The sequence below is a fragment of the Rhopilema esculentum genome, chromosome 5 (assembly GCF_057945365.1).
Source record: "Rhopilema esculentum isolate cy_ngs chromosome 5, ASM5794536v1, whole genome shotgun sequence".
NCBI lineage: Eukaryota > Metazoa > Cnidaria > Scyphozoa > Rhizostomeae > Rhizostomatidae > Rhopilema > Rhopilema esculentum.
Genome location: NC_142819.1, coordinates 4,266,748 through 4,290,857, shown reverse-complemented (window position 1 = coordinate 4,290,857; position 24,110 = coordinate 4,266,748). Strand labels below are relative to the sequence as shown.

The window sequence follows — 24,110 nt, the reverse complement described above, 5'->3', positions numbered from 1 at the left end:
ATTTAACAAGTTTGCTAACAAATAATAGTAAAATGCTCTCAAAAAAATTTAATTTTTAAAGTCATGCGGTGGATTTGGAAGGAAAACTTTTGGACTAATTTTTAGGCATACCAACACTGCTTTGTCGTACAAAGGAGCATATAAAAGAAGCAAAATCAATGTTTTAAAAAAAATTAACAACTACCGAAGCGTTGAAAAACTTAGTGTAAGACCAATCTCTGGCTACAAAAAGCAACTTACTGGTCAGTGCCAAAAGACATAGTTGAGCATGGCAATTATATTGATTCACTGTGCCTCGAAATGAATCTTAAGTTACCTGCCATTATGCATAAAACCCATAGAAATCTGGCTGTTTTAAGGAGAAGGTTAAATGGGTAAATGTTGTTTTTGATTTTCTGAGTAACATATTATTTTCTTTAAAAACCTTATTTTTGTGACCTTTTAAAGACACTCTCTAGGCAAGTTCAGTTTTAATGGTTCTTAGTGACCAAGATATCATAAAGTGGACAGTAGGGAGACTGGGGTTCATTGAAAACAATTTAAAACAATATATTATTTTATGTAATATGTCACAAAATATGTGGGTAGACTATAGAAGATATTTTGCATCAACTATCAACTCAAACAAGTTCATCTTTGGGTAGACAACACTCAAATAATTGCTTTCTACAACTAAGATGCTTTTAACTAGGTATAATTTTAATTCTTTTTTAGGTAAATCAGAAAAGTGCATAAATGAAAGTTATGTTTAAATCTCAACAGCATATAACAAAAAAAGGGGTACCTAAAGGTCAATTTTTTCTCCACGGCTGTATAGAACATCAAAAACTGTGGTCTCCTTGTAATTTTCAGCTTAGCAAGATAAATATTGAGCAAAAAACCTTTCCAAAAAAGAGAGCATTTTGCAAAATACAATTTAGAGAAAATGTTGTTTAAAAATATACAAAATTATAATGATGCTTTTTCAGTATCTAAAATCCTCCAAGTCTATAAGTTGTTAATTATTTTTGAATGCTGCTTTCTTCCACTGCTTTTCTTACATTCCACCTCCCTCTTCTGAACAAATGAGGCATTTCTTTTCATATCAGTTCTTTGGAAAAGAAGAATTGTGTTTTTCCAGGAGCAATCCCTATCTGAAAACCTGGAGATGGTTTTCAGATAAATCTCTGATAAATCCTTATGACCCCTTCTGGCTCCATTGCTGGGGCTGACCTAGTATAATTGATGTCACAAGTATGATTAGCCAGCCACTTGTCTTTTTCAAGGCTATGAGGAAGAGAAGGCACGCTTGCGCCAGGTACCATCAAACATCACATTAGACCCCAACTTTAACTTTCTTCTAAAGAAGCATTTTTGGTGCATTCTTTTGCTTTTCTCTTTAAATCCGGCTGATTTTTGTCAATGGGAAAAGTTATTTTTGATACACTGACCCTCGATTTTTTTAAAAAGCTCAATTTCGCAAGTTTTTCAGAAGGCATTTTTTCATGGGAAAACTGTAGATTTGAGTCGAAACGTGCAAATTCCTCTAGAATATCGAGTTGCCTTTCAAATAAATCTCGAATGAAGATCCTGTAGTGATTTTGCGAAAAGTTATTTTTGATACTTGGATACGCAGTTTTCGATTAATGTCGGAAAATTGTCAAATTTTACTAAGTCTTTACTAACACATCTTATGAAAATTTCTGTTTCCAAATGCTGAATTCCTCTTAAAAATATTTAAATATGTTGTTTAAACAAAAATAAACTTAATATCTCTTTTAAACTAAAAGTTATTGATGATACTTTGTACAGCGGTTTCCGTGCTAACCGTCAGAGCGAAAAGATACCTTGGAAATTCACCGGGGTTGTGCGACTGCCCAGGGTTCTCTAATGCATATCACTTGATACTTCATCGAAACTGGGTTTAAATGAATTATATACGTCAAGGAATCATTTCACTAGAATGTATAAAATTATAGGAATTTACAAACCTTTCTCAGTATGGAGAACCTCTGTTTGATACAGCCTAATGGCGGCAAATTTGTGGTGCTGTGTCAGCGAATAGAAACGAGGTCAAAAGGTCTTTCGAAATGGCGGACAACAAGCAATGGAAAAGCGTAGTCTTGGAACACCAAATAAAGGAGTTTCGCAACATAACGAACACATCTTCGGATACTGCGAAATTTTTTCTGGAAAAAAGCGGTTTTGTCTTGCAGGTGATACTATTAAAAAATATTTCAAATTGAATTTGACAATAGTAGCTCCCTTGAAAAACGGCAGCACAGCAACGCAGCCAGGTCAGGGAAATTGACAAGGTCATTTAGGTCAAAGCACAGGAAACTAAAGAAATTTTTTTGGATCATAGTTTTTTATCTAGCTAATATTTTGACTTAATAAAATACCTAATAGGCACTATCCTCAGAGGCATACAGCAGGGTGAGTCACAAATGGCACTTCTAGCTACAGACTCAGGTATCCAATTACACTCCATGTGAAGAGAAGAACAATACCTTGTCCAAGAATGCTCCTTCAAAAGTGGCAAGATCTGGTCTCCAACCCATGACCAATAGACCTTAAGCTCTATGGCCTAAACACTACATTATCAGAGGTCATGGCTCAAAGTTTAAAAGATTTTTGCAAATGTTATTTGTCTCGCAGGTGATACTATTAAAACAGAGTTCGGATTGAATTTGATAATAAAACAACTCCAGGTCAAGAACAAGGTCCTTTAGGTCAAAGTACAGGAAACTAAAGAAAAATTGTGGATTATAATTTGCTCTATGGCCTAAACACTACATTATCAGAGGTAATGACTCAAAGTTTAAAAGGCAGCAAAATCAAAGACAATTCCAATAAATGTGTTCCCAGTGCAAGTGTCACAAAATTACAATTTTTGCAAATGTTCTTGAAACTGTCCTTAAAAAATGTTTTTCAGTCTCATAAAATTGGGCCCCTTTTTCTTTTATTGCCAAACATCAGGAGCTAGTAAAATATTTCCTAAAGCTTGAAAAAAATTTATTCAAAAGAGATCTACCTGCAACTGGAAAATTGATTGATCTATAGGCAATTTTTGAAAGTCACATCTTAAACAAATGCTTTTCAGGGGCAAAACATCTAGGGGACATAGCACCTCTCCCACAAGCCAGATGGTGAAGTTCTGAAGGCATTTGTTAGTTTTGACAGGATAACACTCTATTAACCTCTATGTTATTAATTAATGATGCCGCTTTTTCAAAATAGAAATGCTGTAGGAGCTGCAAGTTTTGCAACCACAACCAAGAAGTATTACATTGTGTTTTTGAAATTTTGATTTATATCCAGTAATGAATTAATTTATTTTGAAACTGGTGTTTTTCTGACAGGAAGCCCTCCATGATTACTTTGAAAACGGTGAATCATCAATCAAGGTACAATTTCTTTTATAGTTTCAAAATGAATTTGTTGTTTTGAATTTGATTGTTTCTTTACTTAATACCTTTTAACAGGCTGAACAGAACTGCTGTTGCTTCTATCTAAAAGGTCTATTTATTTCTTCCTTGCCAGCAAATTAATAGCAATATAATTGTTTGGATAGTTCATTAAAGCTTTTGTATATTTTTGCTCCTATATCTTGATATCACATTCAACATTCTTGTGTAACATTACCTGCTTTGTGATGCTTAATCCCTGTGCTTACTGTGGTTATCTGCTCACCCAAAGAGTAACTTACTACCCTTGAAGGGGTTGGCAATCATCATGACCCACCATTTTCTTACCTTCATGAGGATAATTTCTTGATATCAAAGGCTTGAAACAACATTTATTATCAATGAAAATTTTGAGTTAGACATTAATAGATGATGATGCTCTTCTCACCTCTTCTTTGAGTCTAATGCTTTTGAAATTGTCATGCTGTGTCAATCAGAAGCTTTTGCCTGTAGCGATGTAAACATAAGTTGACTACCAAGACTAAGAAAGTGAGTACAGTAAACACCCACCAATAAGTACCAAATTGTCCACCTACCACTTGCAATTTTTGTCCCTGCAGTTCCCTGCAGTTAACTTTGAAAAAATCAATATAGAAGAATGGACGAAACATTAGATTTAGATAAGAAGCACTTTAAGAACCTAAAGAACCTCGTTTCTGTTTATTGCACACTTAACAAGGACCTACCATAAATTTGCGAATGAGCTCCCTATACTCTTTTAGAGGATGGTCATTTGAAATGAAACGCTTTGCTGGTTTGTTTTAAATTATTTTAATTAAAGTATCCTGTAACAGAAAGAAAACTGGATATCGGAAATCAGTTCGATCTAAGCTCTCTTAACAATTGAATGGCTAGTTCTCCACTCAAGAGCATTATCGATGTCCATTTCTTCGTTATAAGATTCTCCTCACCAGCCACTTTATAAGCAATGACAGACATCCAACAAAACAGTCATTCCGGGGAGGGGGCTCTCATTCGAGGATAATGGTTCTCAGACTGAAATAGCACTAAGCAACAAGGTTACATAAGGAATCTAAAATCAACATTACTTTAATCAAAGATCGTGGCTTTAATTGAAAGTTTCTCACACAGTGCGAGGACAGACAAAGTGAAATGGCAAGTGCACATCCATCTCCAGAAAGGTAGGCTCTGATTTTTGTAATCCGCAAAGATAAAAAAGAATCTTGCTCCACAAAAACACAAAGTTCATATCAAAACAAGAACATGTTCAGTTTTTTAAAAACTACTTGGGGCTAGATTAATCTTGCTTCTGCTGAATTTGACATTATTAATTCATTTAGTAGCTAAAACAGACTGCTTTATTCAAAGCAATTGGATTTCTAATGATATGCTGTATTCCTTCCAATTCCTTCTACCGTCAGTTTCTAGTTTACACTTAAAGTGGTCTGCTTCCTGATTACCTGTTGCCACGAAATCTCAATAGGACAGTTCCATGTTTTAATCATATCATCTTTGAATCAATGTCGTTTTATTTGGATGCATAACCTGAGTAGAATTGCACGATCTTAGGAAGAAATCAAGGATTCGATTGCGTATATGCATTGAGATTCCAACCTACTGAGTTTAATATTAATAAAATTCTTTGCATAGAACCAACAAATTTACTCTCTTAACATGGAATATTGATGGATTGGACGAAGAGGACTTGTATCTACGAACTTTGAGTATAAGTGAAAAGATCAATACTTTGGAGCCAGATGTCGTTTTCTTGCAAGAGGTAGTTGACAAAACTCTTGAAATTTTGAAGAAGAAATGCAAAAGGTAAAGAGCATTTTGTGGTATTTTTTAACCAAGATTCTATTTGCAAAGCTGTTATCCTTACATGTTATGGATTATTGCTTTTACAAACTCTAGAGGGACCAGCATTGAAAAATCTTATTAGCAAGTGTTCATTTTACCAAAGAAATCTTTTTAAAAAACTCATAACAAAATATTCATTATACCTTTTGGATCTTCCCTCTTTTTTCAGGCCTTATTGGCGCATTGAATTTTTCACATAGCAACTTAATGGGTGGCTCCAGGGGTTGAAAGGCAGAAATTTAACAGCGTCGATGTTTTTGCTCAAAAATGTTTGATAGTGAATATAGCAAAGAATTTTAAAATGATCGGTTAGTTATGAAGTTTTTCTGAAAAATCAGTAATGTGTATTTGTCGCTTGCTGCACATTACTTTGCCCTACATTCTTGAAAGGGAATGATTTTTTATTGAACTCACCCTTCCCCTATTTCAGTACAAAGGAAACTGCATGATTGAACTACATCTAAGAGGTTGCACAACCTCGCTGTACACCTATTCTTCATCTTTCATTTTATGCTCGTTGTCACTCCTTTGTATTTGATACCTTCAATGACTGCCAAAATACTTGGAACACTAAGCAACTTGGATTTTTTGTATGTTCCATTTCTTTTCCCAAGTATTTCCTATTTTGGCCCCCATCCCTTCAAACAGTGTCGATAGATCAGGCAAATGTAATAAGTCACAGGAAAAAAGCGCGAATTTGCTCTTGCAAACGGACGTTAGTGTTCCGAGACTTTTGGCAAAGGATTGTTGGCTATGACATTTTATCTTTTTTTGTCAGTTGAAATGTTTCAAAAGTCTGCATCGGCAGTCCATATAGTTGTCTGCTTTGAGTTCCGGGTAGTATCGAACCCTCATTTTATGCTGTTAGCTCCTCAGTTTCACCGGTTCATAAAGAATCTTCAGCATTACCAAAACTACGCTGTTGGCTTGCAGAAAATATCCGTATATTTTTTGTAAGAGGGAACTTTATAATTTACATCTGTGATTAAGATGCTGATCTCTTGTCTAGCCAGAAGCAAATTTTGAGGACCCAGATATCAAGGAATGGAACTGGCTATGCCAAGAGAATGTTGGGCCTTTTTGCCAATAGTGAATGAGCTGGCCTCAAGAACGATAGGCCAGTTTACTCGTCTTGCTGTTGACTGAAAAAAATGATTCTCTCCAACCTGAAAAACCCTTAAGCCTGGTTTAAAACAATGTGACAAATTTAAGAATCAGTTTTTAAGGTCTCCATACCTTAGTTTTTGCATCATTTTTCTACACTTTATCAAATGACTTCTGTTTCTAGATACCAAATACACCATCACGCTATCGCCCAGTACTACTGTGCAATAATGATAAAAGACAAGAAGACAACAGAGTTTGTTTTCAAAGATATTTTACCCTATCCGACAACAAGAATGGGGAGGTATCTACTGCAGATAGACATCCTGTATGAAACAAAACCCCTCACATTGCTCACAACACACCTTGAAAGCACAAAACCATCAAAGCATGAAAGAATTAGACAACTTGAGTTTTGCTTTAGACAGGTAGAATTCATTCACACTTTCTGTTTAGATTTTACTTTTTTCTGTTGGAAGTATTGTTTAAATCTGTTTCTTTAAAAATTTAAAGTAAAACCACCTAATGTTTTCCCAAGTAAGAAAGCTCTAAAATATCATGACAACTTGATCTGTTAAAAAACGCTTTAGCTTTCGAAGAGAAAACATTTGAGAGAATTTATGATTGCATCTTAAATGCTTAATATCTGTCGTTCTACTCAGTACTTCTGTTTTTGTTATTGTGTTTCCTCGTGCTCATTTATTCCTGCTTACTTTTCCTGGTCAGGACCTTTTTTAAGATGCCAACTAGGAGGGCAATTACTTTCCATTGTTCAAACCCCAGCCCCAATTACTCTCCATTGTTTAAACAATAGGCTATTGTCTTCTTTTCCATATAAAGGCTTGCCTTCGCAAATATTTTCCCACAGAAAAAGCTATGGGGTCTGTTTATCTAACTTGTTTGATCACTGAGCATTTGGGTGAAATTGAATAAGATTAAAAGCAAATTTTTTAAATTCTGGATCAATTTGACCACTGCAACAAACTTTCACCTAAACATTTGGTCTAAGTTTTGCCATGCGCAACTTACAGCTCTGTCAGATTAAGGACTCAGCAGTAAATCTTCATAAACAAAATGTTGTATTGCCATAGGCCTGCTTCAGTCTGCCCTGGGTACCAGCCACATAAATTCAAGAGGAAACAGAAGATAGGGGTAGAGAAGCGAAGGAGCGTCTAGGCATTCTGTTTACGTGCTCGAAATTTTGTGGCTCTAGTTCCCAGGGTAGCTTTAGTCATAATTAATTCGTAAAATCTAAAGAGGTAAGGTTTCGTCTTGCAGATGACAAACATTGGTGAAAATGCAGCTGTCATTCTTGGTGGAGATTTGAATCTGAGAGATGAAGAGTTAAAAGAAATAGGTGGTATTCCAGACGGCATTTCTGATGCATGGATATTGTCAGGGAGTGACCCCCTGAGAAAGTTTACATGGGACATGACACAGAACGACAACAAAGAATTCAATGGCAAATGGAAGCCAAAGTGCCGATTTGACCGCATATATTATAGAGCATCCTGCGATGGAAATCTGAAGATTTCAAAATTTGAGTTTGTGGGAAAGGAGCGGCTGGGGTCGTGTGACCGATTCCCGAGTGACCATTGGGGAATCCTGTCTGAATTTTCCATTGATGATTGAAGGCAGAATAATTCTTGATGCGACGTCCATCAACCATAGACAATATATTTGCGTTGCAGAAACAGATAATTTTATTTGTTAATGATGATTTTTTGCATATGGAAATTTGCAATGCCTCGTAAGGCAATCTTTGATCAGCTAGCCGGCTCCTAACCCTTTTGTGATTACATCTTATCAGTCTCTAAACCAAATCTGAACATTGTTTTCGATGACAATAACCAAAGGCTTCTTTCCGGAATAAGATAATACGTTCTGTTTTTGATACTGAAAATGTCTTACAACATTAAAAAATTTGTTAAAAAGTACTTAATTAGAGAAACAAGCAAAAGAAACCAAATCACGTTAACCTTCACAAGGAGATGGGAATATCAATTTCGATGACATAATTCATTTTAATATTTATACTGAAATATACCTAATAGATTAGATTCCTTTCTTTTCTTTAGGAAAGTCATCAAAATTATGCTAGCGATATCCTACTACAATAAAAAATTAAATGTTGATGGCTGCGTACTTTAGGCCAGTGAAAAATTATCTGCCCGAAAACTGATTGGCCTACTAGTTTGTTTGCGAATCCACACTGTTATTCTGTGGTGTTATCCCGCTGCACACCAAAAACAACACGGCATACACAGTAAATTTCCACAGAGCAAAGTTGGTGTAAATACAATGAAAACAGCACTTGCAATAATACAGAATCCAACAGGGTTCTTGCAAACAGACTGGAGCCACTCAGCAATGTTATGATCGCAAAGCATTGTAGGTCTAACGAGCAAAAACTCAACAAAATACCTTGAAGATCATTGGCTCACATTGTGAAAAATGACAGAACATTTGTCGTTTCCTTCAGTTATTCCCTTAACGCCGACCTAAAACCATAAGTTCCATTGCATGTTTAGTGACAATAGTTGATGTTGATGCCGCTGGTTTGTTATGAGAGTTAAAGTTGAAATTTGCTATTAGAAAATGATTATAATCTAAAGTCTTTTGTGTGTACCCTTCCTTCAAAGCAATATCAACATTTTCCACTTGCGTTGCAACACATTAGCAAAGAAGATTCTTGTAAATTGTTCCTCTGATGCCGCACAGCAATTAAAACGATACCATTGTCCTCACTTTTAAGTCCTCTGTCTATTAACAGGTCACTATCTGACCAAATAGAGTGTAGCTTGAACGGAATATCCTAGCAGTTGAGAAAAAACAAGACCTTCGCTCTCGTTTATATCGAGATATTTGCCTAAAAATCGAGTGTAGGTACGTTTACACTGATAGGTGTTCGGATAATAACTGGACATAATTTAACAATCTAAACACAACAATACTTGAAACTACAACCACCATCAATAACAAATCATTTTTAATTAATGCCACAACTCATATTTCACCATTAATTTTTCAAACTTAATGCGATTATATTTAGGGTAGGGTAAACAAAAACTAGGCCGATCAAACAGAAGCCAGCCAACAGGTATTAGACATGTATTTCGGTGTGGATCGATTGATGTCGTTTGATAAGGTGAATTTAGAAAACTTGTAAAGCTAGCATTAAAACGCTATTTCTAGGCGAATGAGGGGAATTTGTGCTTCTAAAAAGTGAGAGGAACAATTCTGACGCATTACTGCGTGACAGATATTCCGGTTGTTAGCCTGGGCCCAAGTCCACAAATGCTGCAACATTTCTGGACTGTGCAAGATTGATAAATATCTTGTCCGCAGTTTCCACCAGAATCTTGTGGTAATTCATGCAACCCTTCACAATTATGCAACGGTTCAAACCTTGAAAGACTTAAATTCAAGCACCATTTCATCTAAGCCCTGTTTGGTTTCAGTGCATATTCCTTTAAGGATTTTTAATGCAAGGTTTGTTGCATGAATTATTTTCATAAACTAGATCAAGCCATCTTCCTGATATTTATCAATATTACACAGTTCATAAATGTGGCAGCATTTGTGGACTTGGGCGTAGGCAAAGCGTTGTGTTCCCACGTTGTTAACTGTTCTATGTGTCTGTTGTTTGGACATTTTTAAAATTAGCGAAAATGCAATTTAATTCACGGGAAACAAGGAAACAAATGTAGCTAAAAAGGACCCACTTTTCTTTCGAAGAAAAGTACTAACCTGTGTAGAGACAAACTATAGAACTTTGCGTCTTCCATAATTCTTTCAAATATGTAAATACCGATACCGAAGAGGACAATCCGTTTAAACCGGATAAGGGTAATACGCTGAAGCCTGTCCACACAAGACTGAGGAAGACAAGGAGGGAACGAAATTACAGATAGTATGTGATTGTGAAGAAATTCTGTTTTTGATCTAGCAGAACATAAAAGCGTGTCTTTCGAATTCATTTCCCTTGAAGGTGCAAAGATAAGCACCCGGGCGCTTATTCGAAGATTTACGGTATATCATTTTTGCTTCTAAAGCAAGTGAAGATAACATGATTTTCCAGGGTTACTCAGAGATTGACACAGCGTACGTTAAACAAATGGGAAGACGTCTGCAACGTACGTTGTTTACTTATATGACGAAGCTAATATTGATATAGGGAGCAAATTACAAAACATTTCAAGCTACAATGCAAGATTATAGACCCACCTTTAACTAGAAATTTTGACTAATTACTAAATTCAAATTCTTGCGAAAAGGTAAATATCAAGCCAGTAGATGAGATTGTACAAATGGAGAATGAATCACAGTGGGGCTGTGGAGACACTGTGGAAGCTCTTCACCCTCGAGAAGAAGAAGGGCTTAAAGTTTTGCACATCGATCTGATTGGTATATCCCAGGCCACTTGATCTAAAACCAATGATATGGTTTGAAAACATCATAAAATCTTCCAAATGTGAAAAATCAGCTAAAATCTTCAAAAAATTGGAAGTGAAAGAACTTCTCTGCGAAGTGAAAGAGTCTAATAGAGAATTGGCTGTTGCCCGGATTGGTTCATAAATATAAAACTTAGGCCGCACTTCACAGTTAGCTTGTGCTTTTAATGGCTAAATTTCACCTCTAGGTTATGTATAATGTTCTTTAAGCAACAAAATTCTACCAGATTTGATGACGCCATAGCATAACGACAGCCTTGTAGTTGGGACTAAATAGATAAGGGACGAAATAAGGGACTCAAGATATATCCGTGTGATGTTATTACTTAAACCTTGATTATGCTAACTCAACAGTAAATACTAAAGTGATTCAGCAACACTTACTTGTTGTTAATCAAGTACGAATAGTTGCCCCAATGCAGTTGGTTATTCCTGCGTCTTCCTGTTCCTCTCAACTTTAGCTCCTACAAACGTAAGCATGTTATTGCTGAATGAACGACTTCAAACTGGCACGGAGAATACGGGTATCTTAGCTAAGAGGCGCTTTATATTACGTAGAATGGAGATGTGCTGTCAATCTAAGTGGGATAAAGGTTTCATAACCTTTAAACATAGGACTTGTAGTGCATACAACAAAGCTGAAGGGGGGGGGGGCGTATCTATTCTCTGGTCTATCTTTAGGTGGAAGCTTGAAGTAAGTAATAGGAGCGTTGCAACAGTGACTGACTCAAAATATTAACACCTCACATTAAGATCTTGCAACACATTCAGATTTTGTTCATCAGATAAAAAGCCGCTGTTATACTATTGGATGCTCTTTATGTTGCTGTGCCTAATAACGCAGGTCTCTAGAAACTTCACGTGCAAAATCATTTCTTAGCACGATGAATCTAAATCTATTTGCTTTCATCTAAATCTAGGAACGGTGAAATGAACAAACCGACCATCTGTTGACACTAGTGCTTACTGTTCGATGAGAAATTCTAAGTTGAGCTAAATATTTAGTTTCATTTAAAATAAAATCTAGCATGCATATTTAGATTCTTCTGTTTTTATTCAAAGATGCTAAATTCATGTTTTTTTAATCTTTCCCCATACCTCACTCTATTGCAACCAAAATACGTCCTTCTCAAGGAGAAAATTATTGCGCCTTTGTTTTCAACTTTTAAGACCTTGCTCAACGAGACAAAATATGAATGAATTTAAGTAAAGCCGGATGTCAGATGCATCCAATGAATAAAAAAATGCCTAAGCAAGTAGAGGCATATACCATGGAACATCTGATGTTTTACCTTTGACTTAGATATACAAGAAAGTGCCATTTCAGAAATAGCGACATATTTTTCATCTTGGCATGATATTAAATAGTGTTACAAGGCCTTAAGGGGCTGGGGAATTTTGAATATTTTAGTGTATCTCTTCATGAGAAAAGGTCTCATAAACTTTTGCAGAATCTACATTTATCGAAGAAACATCTAAATCGAATACATTCAAAAAACCGCTGAATTACCATATGAAACACGTGTTCTTGAACAATCGTTGGATTCTGGCGTCTTCTGTTTCTTGTCTCTGATTGGCTCTTTTGGATTTTTTTTGTCATAATGTTGACTGCATCTCCAACAAGACGATAATGGCCTCTGTTTACCGCAGTCGTCTCTTGCTTCTTTCTCAGAGCGGGGATAGCAATCGTTGGATCATCAGGAGTTGTACAAACAAGTACTGTGCCTTCAAATGGGACAGGATAACAAGGTCAGAAAGAAGGGATTAAATGCATGTACGGATATGACTTATATCGCAAAGTTTGAAGCTGGTTCAAATAAAAGAACGGGACCAAATCTTAGGACCACTGGAAAACTGGGTCCAGTCTCCGATCTCTGAGTTCCCATAAAATTGTAAGAGTCGAGAACAAGTCGCAGATCCCTCTATGAATCTTCCATAGCGATCAAAGAAAAAGTGTTCCCATTGATCAGGGACGAGTTGACAGTTGTCGGGAAATGATAGCACTGATTAACTTGAAGATGGCACTGAACATAGAATACTTTTGTCCGACACTTGACAGATCTCAAAAGTCAGCTGATGACTAAAGGTAAGCAGAATTTGTACCCAGTAAAATGAGAAAAATGGGTACGCTTGATTGGTCCTTGCTATTGACCAATCAGCGACCGCTAATCATTCACTAGTTGATCTAAGAGAAAAAAAGAAGCTTTTCTATCTACACAAGTCGGCATCTGTGCATGCTATATTTCTGCTTTTCCGTTCTATTTGCGAATTTTGGAGTACAAAAATGATAATTACCATCCGAGTAGAAACGCAGGTATCTGAAATACTCGACATAATGAAACGGGCGGTAATATGAATCCAGACTCTGCTCTCCAGCCCTGACGTATGAATTCTTGCTGATGTAAACCCCTAAAGGCAAAAGAACTGGCTCTCAAATATCGAAAATATGCACTTAGACACCCCCCCCTTGTATACCACTATAAACAGGTCTTAACTATTAACTAAGTGAGCCCAAGGCTTAGGACTGCCTCTTCTAACAAGCTTTCATTAGTTAGTCATTTCGATCTTGCAATTCATTACCAAGATATTACAAAAAAACTCCCGATAACTTAAAAATGAGGTAAATTTTAAAATCTCTTTCTAATAAAAGCATTAAAACTGGACTCCACTATCGCGTTGTATCCTGCAAGGCCAGCGTTGAAAAAAGTACGAATGTTGACAGTGATACTTTTCCGTGAGGACATGGATTATACATACCATTAAAATGCAAATGGGGTCTTTCAAGCAGCATTCGTCTCCAGCAGCCATCATATACAGACGGTGTACCGCAATGAACGCCCCACACCCTAAAAATAAAATTCCCTCCCTTACTGAAAAGAAGATGTCAAGGTTCATTGCGAAAAAATGCATTCAAAATTTAAATTTTCAGAATATGGACAATTATAGGAAGTATTTTCAAAGGGATACATTTTCATCAAAGGAATACACTAATGGCAGGCCTAACCCCAAGCTTACATAGGAATTATATGTTAATATAAGACGGAAGTACCTTCTATGTTCATATTTTCCCTGTTGTATTACTTTCCCTTGCAAATTGTTGCATTGGTAGTTCTAGATATGTCATCATATCATATATGTTATTTATTCATCGTATTGCAAACAATATATGATTTATCAACTAGTATTCTATATTTTTGAGAATCTGCTGGTAGTTACGACCAGAGGCGGACACTTGATCAAATATTGGGGGGGGGGGGCAAGCCTATTGTTTTAATAAGATGACGTCACATTTCCCATTGTTTAGAACAAAAGACCGTTGTCCCCTAAAATATTGGGGGGGGCGGTCGCCTCCCTCGCCCCCCAAGTGTCCGCCACTGGTTACGACAAATGTTAGGCAGCATCGTAAGACATCATATTAGCTGAACTCAACCCCTATGCAACATACTCGACTTAAATGATTACATAGCAGTGGGTTGCAACTTGGATCAAAATTAAATTGCAACAAGGAAGGTAAGCCTTAGACATAGCAATAACATGGCCAAGAGGAAGAAAATAGCCTGTTTTTTAAAACAATGGACGGTCATTTAGGCTGCAGGGGCAATTGCCCTCTAGTTAGTTGTTAAAAACGACCCTGGAAACAAACAAATCTTAGTTTTACCTGGCTGATTACAGACGAAAACTCTAAACCAGCTCTTTTGTTCTTTATTAGGGGTTGGAGTTTGAATCAGTTTAGAATTAAATGGATTTGTTGAAAATACCTTAAACATGCTGTTCTCCAGACAGATTCATCTCTTGCACAAGCATAAAACCACTTGCAGACCTTAAGAAAACGTAGCTAGAAATTAATCTGATGCATGGTTTGAGACAACTTCATGACAAACAGTTGATTAAAGTGAACGGAAATTAAACGGTTAATCAAAGTGAATTTCGACTTAACGATGCATTGGACTGTTTAAAACAAAATACAGTTTGACCTTGACAAGAGCTCTGCTACAAACTAGCAAAAATGACAGTTGTAGAACAAAGTTTGTAGCATATCTTGTTTCTTAGGGAGAGGGCCTTCTGGTAATGGGTACAAATTTTTAAAGAATGAATTGCAGTACATCCTCCAAAAATTAAACTTTACATATAGATTGAGCCCAATGATATGACATTACTCAGTATTCGATTCATGTTAGAAGTCATGTTTGGTTTTCAAATTCTAACATTTATTCATCTTAATTAAAATCATTTAGATCACTGAACTGTTATTCCTAAATACAAATCAGCCACATAAAATCGTTGTTGAAATCCTTGGAACTATTGCTATGGAACTTTTCCAATTCTACGTTTATTCATTCCTTTTAACAATTTTAGTTTACGACAAAGCAGCGTTTGATGTTAGAAAACATGTCCCAATGTGATTTGTGTCGTAATCAAGTTCATTTGTGGCAGTATATAGGAAACGAAAGGAAAACATAAAACAAGGCAAGATTTTTCGTCTTGTCATTTGACTGGCATCACTAGCACAGTATGCACTAGTATAGGATAACCAAACACAACAGGCTCATTGCAATTAAGTTGGCAAAAGAAACAAAGGTGGCCTTCCTAGAAACTCGGTATCTTACTTACCAGCGAGACCTGCTCTAGAGAACGAAGGTCCAATTCGTCTGAAACCACCCATCTTAAAATGTATATCAGCAGCTCTGAAGGCAATACTGAAATGTGCGTTTGCTACAATGGAAAACATTCTTAACGTGATTCAAAACCAAATATTTCAGTTGCACGATTCAAATTGGATAATGAAATAAAACGAGAATTTGAATTCTTCCATGGTCAAAATATGTCAAACTTGTCAAAATAACAAACAACTAAAGATAAATGAATTATATGGTAATAAAGTTCTTAGAAATAACTAACAAAAGAAACAGAAAACAAAAGACAGTTCTTTTCACTATGACAATTCTTTCTCCTGTCAAAACTGCCATACTACATTTTATCTAGGACAAAACTTTTTGTGCTGCCTCCAAATACAACACCTGCAAAAATTACTTGAAACATTCTCAAATTTGGATAGTGATTTGGCTATTTTAATTTCCCCTTTTTTTCCTTCATCAATTTTGATAGCTTGGAAAAACACCATACAACCCACAAAAAATATTTCCTTTTACCTATAGTTAACTAATATTGTTCCTAGGAAAAGATGGGGTTGCTGAATTTTCCTTTGAAAACTGGCGTTAATGTTCAAAGACTTTTGGATAGGATGACATAACCATATTGTGTTGTGAGCTCAAAGCGAAACAGGAAACTAGAGTATTGTTGGTTGGTAAACAAACTCTGTCAAACAAAAATCCTGTAAATCTTGTAGGTCTAAAAACACAGTCAAACAAGTGACTTTATCATCCGACAACATCTTTTAGGTAGCCCAGACTGTGCCAAAGTGTATAATGACGACATGTTAGATAATTGGCAGGTCGACTTTCCATCTAGCAACTTTGGAATCGATCTACATACAAACGAAAAAGCCGCCATTGTGTAGACAGAAGGAGTTCGTTGTCTCTCTTGGACTCCAGTGGTAATTTTTCTTTAGGCACGCGGCACTGATTGGACAACTATACCGGTCTTGTGCTTGCGTTTTTCTGATTGGCCTATTTCGATCAACAACTTGGTATATATTCTTCATCGTGTTTTTTCGGACCCTTATTCTGACGTTTTATGCTCTGAGGAGTGTCAGACGAAAAAGCTTTTAGTAGTATGCTATAAAATGTTTGCTCTTTTCAAAGCAATTTTCAAATGCTTTCAGAAAGAAATAATTCAGGGCAAAACCAATCAATGGAGTAATTACTATAACATTGTGAATCTCATTGAGAATTTACCTTTGAGGGGAATTCTTGTGAACACAGGTCTCCTACACCTAAAGTTTTGAACTGCTTTGTAACAGCCTCTAGCTCTGCACTAGATAGAATGAAGGTAACAATGAAACAATTGATGAAAAATATAAACTAAATCAAGCTAAGTTATGGCTGTATCTGCTTTAATAAACAATTTTGGAATTCATGATACGATGGTGGAAATCTATTATTCGATAGCTAGTTCAGTTTGGGCAAACCAAGCGAAAAATTCATGATGGATAGAGGCCGCTCTTCCATTATTTTGGTCATAAAACGGCTTTAGATCAGAGAAAAACACTTTTAGACTATAAATTTTAATATTAGTTGGTTAACAATTGACCTTGTTTGAGCTACAAATCTGGAAAATATTTGCTGCCATTGTATTTATTGTCCCTTTTCCCTCTCTTGAGTCATGGCTCCACGATCTTCAAGGTGGTCTATAGTTTTGTATGCCAAATAATCAGAGCTGTACTGTACAATACAAAAACTGGCATCCAACTTGAAGTGCATAGTCATATAATTAATCATTTTGTAAGCTACTTAACTAAAGAAATAAAAACAGAGTGTGCAAAAATACAAAAAAGGAAGAAAATATCACCTTCCTTATTGGAGCTTCTAGGCAAAGAAATTCTTGATGAAACATATAACAATTACTTGCTTTTCAATTAAAAACTTTAACCAAAAACACTGATTTTTAAGATTAAGTGAGCATTCTGTCCATTTGCTGCAATCCATTTTGGTTGCAAATAAACTAAGTAAAAGATTTCTTAGACTTAGTAAAGACTAAGTGAGAGATTTCAATGTGTATCAAAAAACTACTTAAATGTGACAAGTGTTACAATAAGCAGTTCATACAAAAAAATTACCTTGCTTGATAATCTGGCTCAATCTCTTCAGTTTCATCATCCTCATCACTGCTATCATCATTCTCTTTGCCTTAGATGAGAAAAACCGAAATAGGAAGCATTTATTAATTTGAATACCCTTAACCCAGAAACTCAGAGTAGCAACTTAGAATCATCATATTCTAAACACAAATAGCCCTTTCCGTATCTTTCATGATTACTCACTGAAACCCTTAGTGTTCACTCAAAGAAAGAACAGCTTTGTCGACAAGTGTGAAGTGTCCTTATCATATGAAAACATAATTACCAAAGCATTGGTCTGGTAAAATATAGCTGGCGTGAGCATGAGGTTTGTACCTCCCAACAGATTTTCATTTGTGAACAAATTCTTGGGTACTCATTTACCATCAGCGAAAGGAAGGGCAGCTGAGTTGGCTGGAGGGATTGGATTGAAACCTTCCATGAAAGCTTCTGGTAAGTGATCCAAATGGGATTGAGCACATGATTTCCAGATAATTATCCAACTTTAAAAACATTTCAAAGACTGCTCATTAATTTGCAAAAAATAAGCAGTCATAACTATTGGTCATAGACAAATCTTGTCTGCACGTCATCACGTCATAGACACATCACGTCTTATGCTTTATTACAGAGTTTTTCCTAATTACAAACATTAAATAGATATTGTTGACTCTCTCATGCAACAACAATGTCATATTTCTTCTCTTCATAAGGTAAGTGTGGATTTTAAAATGTTTCATACTGAATTTTGCCTGGTAATCAGCAACTCTTGATTCAATATCTGGGACAAGGTGAACTGCTTGCTTGTAGAAGTAGATTGCTGCAAGAAATGAAAAAACAGAAGCTTGTGTAACAAATGTGTATGTTCTTGTTTTGTGTTTTGAGGGAAATGCTTGGCTTCCATGGCCTAAGAAAAGAAAGTCAATAGATTCCAACAGATTTGTAATCTTCAGATGTGATATTATTGATTCCTGCTAAACTTATACGCACAAGTTGCAAAAAAGCCTAATAACAACATACTGACACCATAAACACAATTAAATGTATACTTAGACAACATTGTCAAGACATAAATACTAAACATTGACAAACTAAAAGAAATGTTTGAATAGGTTCAATACAATACACAAACAGAAAATCAAACATAACAACAGAAATCACCAACATAATTATTTATAAAAATAGAAAATCCGAACTCAATAACTGGCATTTATTCTAAAATTGGTATTTATTTTCTCTATTTGTTCTGATATTTTCTTTTCTCATTGAAACAAAATAACTTGAAGAATCTTTAAACCCTCTGTATCTATTCAAATAAAACAATTTGCTCAATATCTAATTACTAATAAAAATAATATATAAACTACATCTAAAATATCAGTTCAAGACTTTATCAACATTTGGTCAATCATATATCATTCTAGAAAACAGCATAGAAGTCTTATGTGAATCAAGTCATACCTTCATACATTAGTTTTTCTCTTTCCTTTTGAATGCCTTTCAGGAATAACTTTGCAGCCTGGAATACAGTTTTGCAGGATGATAGGTTGAAAAAAGTTCAAGTTTTTCCTTAAGATGCTATCAAAATAATTAACTGTAGCTTTATTGTCATCTACTTCTGTCAGCCTCCCTTTTGTCTGTGTTTTTTGTTATTAAAAAAATTGTGTACAGCATTTTTCCAAGGGTTTAAAATTGTTGCTAAATTTGACAAGAGTGGAGGAAGAATACAAAAGTATAGTGCAGGCAATCACCCTCTTCCTTCCATCCTTCCAAAAACCTCACCAAATTATTGGCACTGGCATAGTTTATGACTGCCCATTGCAAATTGTCTCGCTCACAAGAGACAGGAAAAGTAGTTACAGAAAACCACCTCCTGTAAATCACAATAGTTCAGCGTAAAAAATGAAGTTGTTGACAGTGGTAAAGCTGGGCAGGACCAAGAATTTCCAAAGATAAGATTTACTGCAAACAATAAAAAAATTTCTTCTTTGCAAAAAGGAAGTTTCAAATTCTATTCGATACAGGCATCCCGTGCAAATCTCAAGGTCCTGTTCTTTTCTACGGCAGCCCTGGATTTTGGTTCTGCTAATAACTATGATACCCTATGTTTGGTCCTGCTTCACAATAGGCTTTTGTGAATTTAGTCCTGCTTCACAATAGTCTAGAACAAAGAGAAGTCCTGCTCAATCTCGGGAGCAGCACCTTATCGAAATGATCATCAGGCCTGGCCGTTTGTATTTTTATAGGTGAGCTGTGAATCGCTCCCCTCATTTGCTGAGAAGAGCTAAATCAGTAACACATAGAATGTACTTTAAAGACAATCGACAGATAACTTAAGCCCCTTTAGTATCTGTTGGTTGCCTTTATTAGCCTCAGTCAGGAGTATGCTGTTTTACTTTATTCAATTTGCATTTGCTTTAACCATGAATCAGGCACCCCCTTTACTTGAAGTATTTAAAAGAACAGACTCTTTCAGTTTCATGTAAAGCTGACACAACACAAAAACAACAATTCTCTTGACAAACAATCTTTTTGTTGTGCAGAATTTGAAAATGGCTTTGAAAAACAAATTTTGAAACAAACTTAAGTTATTTGTCTAGCACTCTGCAGAGTATAAAACGTCAGAAGATAGATGGAAAACTCTACGACAAAATACCCAGTTTTGGATCGAAATAGGCCAATCAGAAAACGCAAGCACATGACTGTTGAGGTCGTCCAATCAGTGCCGCTTTCCTATTGAAAATGTTACCAACGGAGTCCTAAGGTGAAAACGAACTCTTTCTGTCTACACAAAAGCGGTCGGTCATGTTTATATAGTAGATATGTTCACAAACTGCTAGATGGAACGATGATCAGGCTTTCCCAATAATGCAAAACATGTCGCCGTTATAGTTTTCACCCAATCTGGGTTTTTCAGTAAATGCCGCTGTATAATGGAATTCCATGTTTTGGTTGTCGTTTTTTATCTGCAAGACATAGTACCCTGTTCTCTTTGAGGCATAGTTTTGTTTCCATTGCTTGAAGGGACTTGCTGTTTTATTATATCCCCCAATCTACAATTCCTACCAATTTCTTCGACTTTCCTTTCAAAAACATGCCTGTTTTCTTAACATTGAAAGGTTCTAATCGCTACAAACATACCTTTCGCTTAACTATCCTTTTCCAAATAGATCGAGGTTAATGCCTATCATAACAAAAACCGCCCAACAAGCAAAGAGTTATTTGCAAAAAATGCAATGACGGGAAAAATTGCTGTTACAAAAATAAACCAATTAACCCTTGTAAGTTTTCAGGATTCTCTGAATAGGAAAAGGGCAAATGAATGAAAATTTTAGGGGAGCGATTCTCCCTTCATGTTCTGTTTACGAGAGCAATTCATAGCTCGCCTCAGATTGCGAGGGGAGCGTGGAGGCGAGCGCGAGCTATCGCTCGCCTCAAACGGCCAGGCCTGGATCATCATAACATTTCGTAAGCAGTAGTGATTTGATTGGTTGAGGGTTCACCTATGTAGGTCAAAGAGCATTGTCTTGAAAACCTTTGGTCCTGCTATTTTGGAGGGCAGGACTGCGAGAATTGCCCTGTGCATTCTCGTTCTGCAATGAGACACTGAGACGAGAGTGCTAGCTAGAAGACCAGTTCAAGTGTTATGGTGAGGCAATGTGAATGTTGATTTCCTGCTTGCTTGGGCGATACCAATGATATTATTATTGACAGCAAAACTTGCCTCAGTTGTGTCCAAAGTTCGCAAGAAAGAAATGGTAAACAACAAGAATTGGCTGTATGAGACACTCTAATTTTGGCCTTGGTACATTCGTATGAGGCACGGTATATCATGGTGGCCCAAATAAGTAAGATTTTCTTAGACCTGGACAAGAACGATGGAAGCATAATTAATTGAATTAACTGTTGTGTTATTGGAATTTTGGAGTTGGAGAATAAACCAGTTTCAGCAGAATTTGACTGGTGTTGTGTGATTGATTGCTATGTTGAATACTAATGAGCTGAACACTGACCTGCTAGTATTGAAGTGTATTTTTCTACCTGAATGTTTACTCGACTAATGGTTTGGTTAATGAAGTTGTTTTCATTGTAAACATGACACATACCTCTCTTTATCAGCTGCAGAATAATCGTTCTGCAGAATATGTGAACTTGCCCCTACAGGCTTTAAACTTGTTTATTAAAATTATTTTAATAAAGTATCTAGATTTGTAAGGTTTATAAGACCAAAATCTGGAATAGTCTAATTAGACTATTTCAACTACCACAAATGTATGATATGCAACTTCAAATGTCACCTCTACCCCCCTTTTATTGTCAAATTTAGTTATCACCAATTTGAACTCTTACTTCAGCTGTAGAGGTTTGCTAATATTTGATATAGATTTATTTGAAAAGTAAGACCCCTAAAGCATGCCTTTAAGTATGGGTTTATTTTTCAAAAGATAGACATCAGTTTAAAATTTGCTTTTTACTGAATTTAAAAAAAATTCATCTGCAAAAAAGAATTTTTGTTTATGGGCGTTTCCTATTTAATAAGGGCGTGGCCCTGTTTTTACAGCAGGGCAAACAATTTTTGGCTAGCTTGGTCACTGGTTGCTGAAACCAATTATTGTTTCATTATTCAAATTTACATCCAAGTAAGTTTTTGATTAATTTGTAGCAGTCGTGCATTTAGAAACCAAAGGTCAGGATCTAGCGCTAGAGGACAAGCCCTGTTACATAGTTGTTGGATGGGAATTCCCCCTTGTAAGCTCAGCATTGTTTAGCAAATAACACATCACCACATGTCCTAACCTTTTCTTCTTTCTCCTTTTCCAAATTGTCTTTAAGGGTAACTGTAAGAGTATCCTTGCTTTTTAAGCTGTTTTCTGAAACAGTCTTATCAATTTCATTTTCCTTCTGCTCTTTTTGTTCATCTTTGTTTGTTGGTTTATCACTTGGTTGCTCTTCAGTCTCCTGTTTGTGTTGAATTTCATCATGCCATTGTTGACGAAATGATGCAAGTTCAAGCTGAATTCTTTCTTTCTCTTCCTAAAATCAACACATAAATTAAAATACTCTGAACACTTTAAAAAACAAAAGTAACCACTCCTTTACAACTATCACATACTTAGGTTTGATGTTTAAAAATTCAGACCAACTAAACTACACTCCCCTCACGAAAGTACCCGGACATTTCAAAGATCGATTGCGCTTTCAGAAGAAACAAATTTAGGCTTGCAATAATGACTTTTTAACTTAGTGATAATAATTTTTTGAGAAACCCTTCCAAAATAAACCAGAACATTAAAATGCTGCAAAACTTCTGCGCTTTTTATCGGTTATCATTTTTTGTTAAAATGAGAAACCTTTGCGCTACAAGACATATGCAAATCAACTGATGTCAAATAAGCAGAGAACAGCAAAGTCAGGTGACTTGGACTCAGTTAAAATGGGCCAATAAAACCTGGACATTTTTTACAAACTGGTTCTTGAGACATAAATATTTTCGAATAAAGAGAGATACAACTTGTTTACTTTCAGTTGGGAAAAATGTTTGCATGGAGATGCCACCGATCGATTATAAAACATGGATGATATTTGGTAACATTTTACCAGATCAAACACTTTCTTGCAAAGTAAACATATCACTCAGTGCAAGACCATAAAGCCATATTATTTCTTTACCGCTGCAAGTCTTGCTGGAATTGGTCGGTACAAGGGTACATTCACAACTCATTCTATCATTTGTACAAAAGGGTACATTCTATCATTTTCCTTGCATTATTTATCCACATCTTTTAACAGTTTAATTGCTTATGAACATTTAATGCAATGTGTAATGATGCAAATCAGTTTTGATGCAAATTTGGTTAGGGCGGAACGCTCAGACGTTGGTGTCACGAGAGCTCTTGCTCTTTTTGACCGTGAAAAATTTTTTAGACTTCTTGTTTTTCAAATTTTTTTGCATATCTCGAAAGAGGCAGTCTTTGTGCATACAAGGATACTAGCAATTTAATGATAGCTTCATCTCATCATTGTGACAAAGCATTATTACTAGACACTGCTCAAAAGTCAATTCTTTTGTTTTGGTCACTATCATCTTGAGGAAAAAGCCTCACAGAGTTTGCTTACATATCGATAAGATTATTTTTTTTCGACGAATAAATGGATCGAAGGCCGAAAAAACTTCAAGAAAAAATTCGAGGAAATTGATAAGAACGTTTTCATGAAAACTGACTTTGAAATTTGTAAACAAATTTCTCTAACAACAGAGTCGCAACTTAATTCGAAACTGTCCGGATACTTTCGTGAGGGGAGTGTGTATGTTAAAAATAGAGGATATTTCATCTCACCATTTCTTAAAAGGACGCTGTAATACCGTAGCACAATTTATCTCTAGAGTTAACTGAAAGCAGCAGGATAAAAAATTCACTAAACAGCCTGGTACACATCGCATAAATTCGTTGAACTGAAACCAGAATATACAAACACGTCTGTGTCTATGGTGTTTCTTTTGCAGAATCAACAAGGTACTTCTGTTAGAACGGCCTCTTTCTTAGCCGG

General features: G+C 35.8%; 2 protein-coding genes across 2 annotated transcripts; one reads left to right on the top strand and one right to left on the bottom strand.

The window, feature by feature from the left end:
• The first annotated feature begins 1,824 nt into the window (after positions 1-1,824).
• On the top strand, positions 1,825-8,917 carry LOC135689819 (tyrosyl-DNA phosphodiesterase 2). Its single transcript, XM_065207179.2, has 6 exons — positions 1,825-2,195; positions 3,342-3,386; positions 4,539-4,588; positions 5,058-5,228; positions 6,556-6,799; positions 7,650-8,917. The coding sequence occupies exons 1-6, from the start codon at positions 2,070-2,072 to the stop codon at positions 8,001-8,003; spliced, it is 990 nt and encodes a 329-aa protein (XP_065063251.2). The 5' UTR covers positions 1,825-2,069; the 3' UTR covers positions 8,004-8,917.
• A 299-nt stretch (positions 8,918-9,216) lies between these two features.
• Positions 9,217-24,064, bottom strand: LOC135689818 (F-box only protein 9). Its single transcript, XM_065207178.2, has 13 exons — positions 23,900-24,064; positions 22,359-22,595; positions 19,023-19,080; positions 18,304-18,381; positions 17,562-17,631; positions 16,681-16,759; positions 15,437-15,538; positions 14,584-14,645; positions 13,583-13,671; positions 13,121-13,234; positions 12,336-12,550; positions 11,210-11,289; positions 9,217-10,799 (listed from the first exon to the last, which is right to left on the bottom strand). Exons 1-13 carry the CDS (start codon positions 23,900-23,902, stop codon positions 10,694-10,696), a joined length of 1,293 nt encoding a protein of 430 aa, XP_065063250.2. The 5' UTR covers positions 23,903-24,064; the 3' UTR covers positions 9,217-10,693.
• Positions 24,065-24,110: the final 46 nt, after the last annotated feature.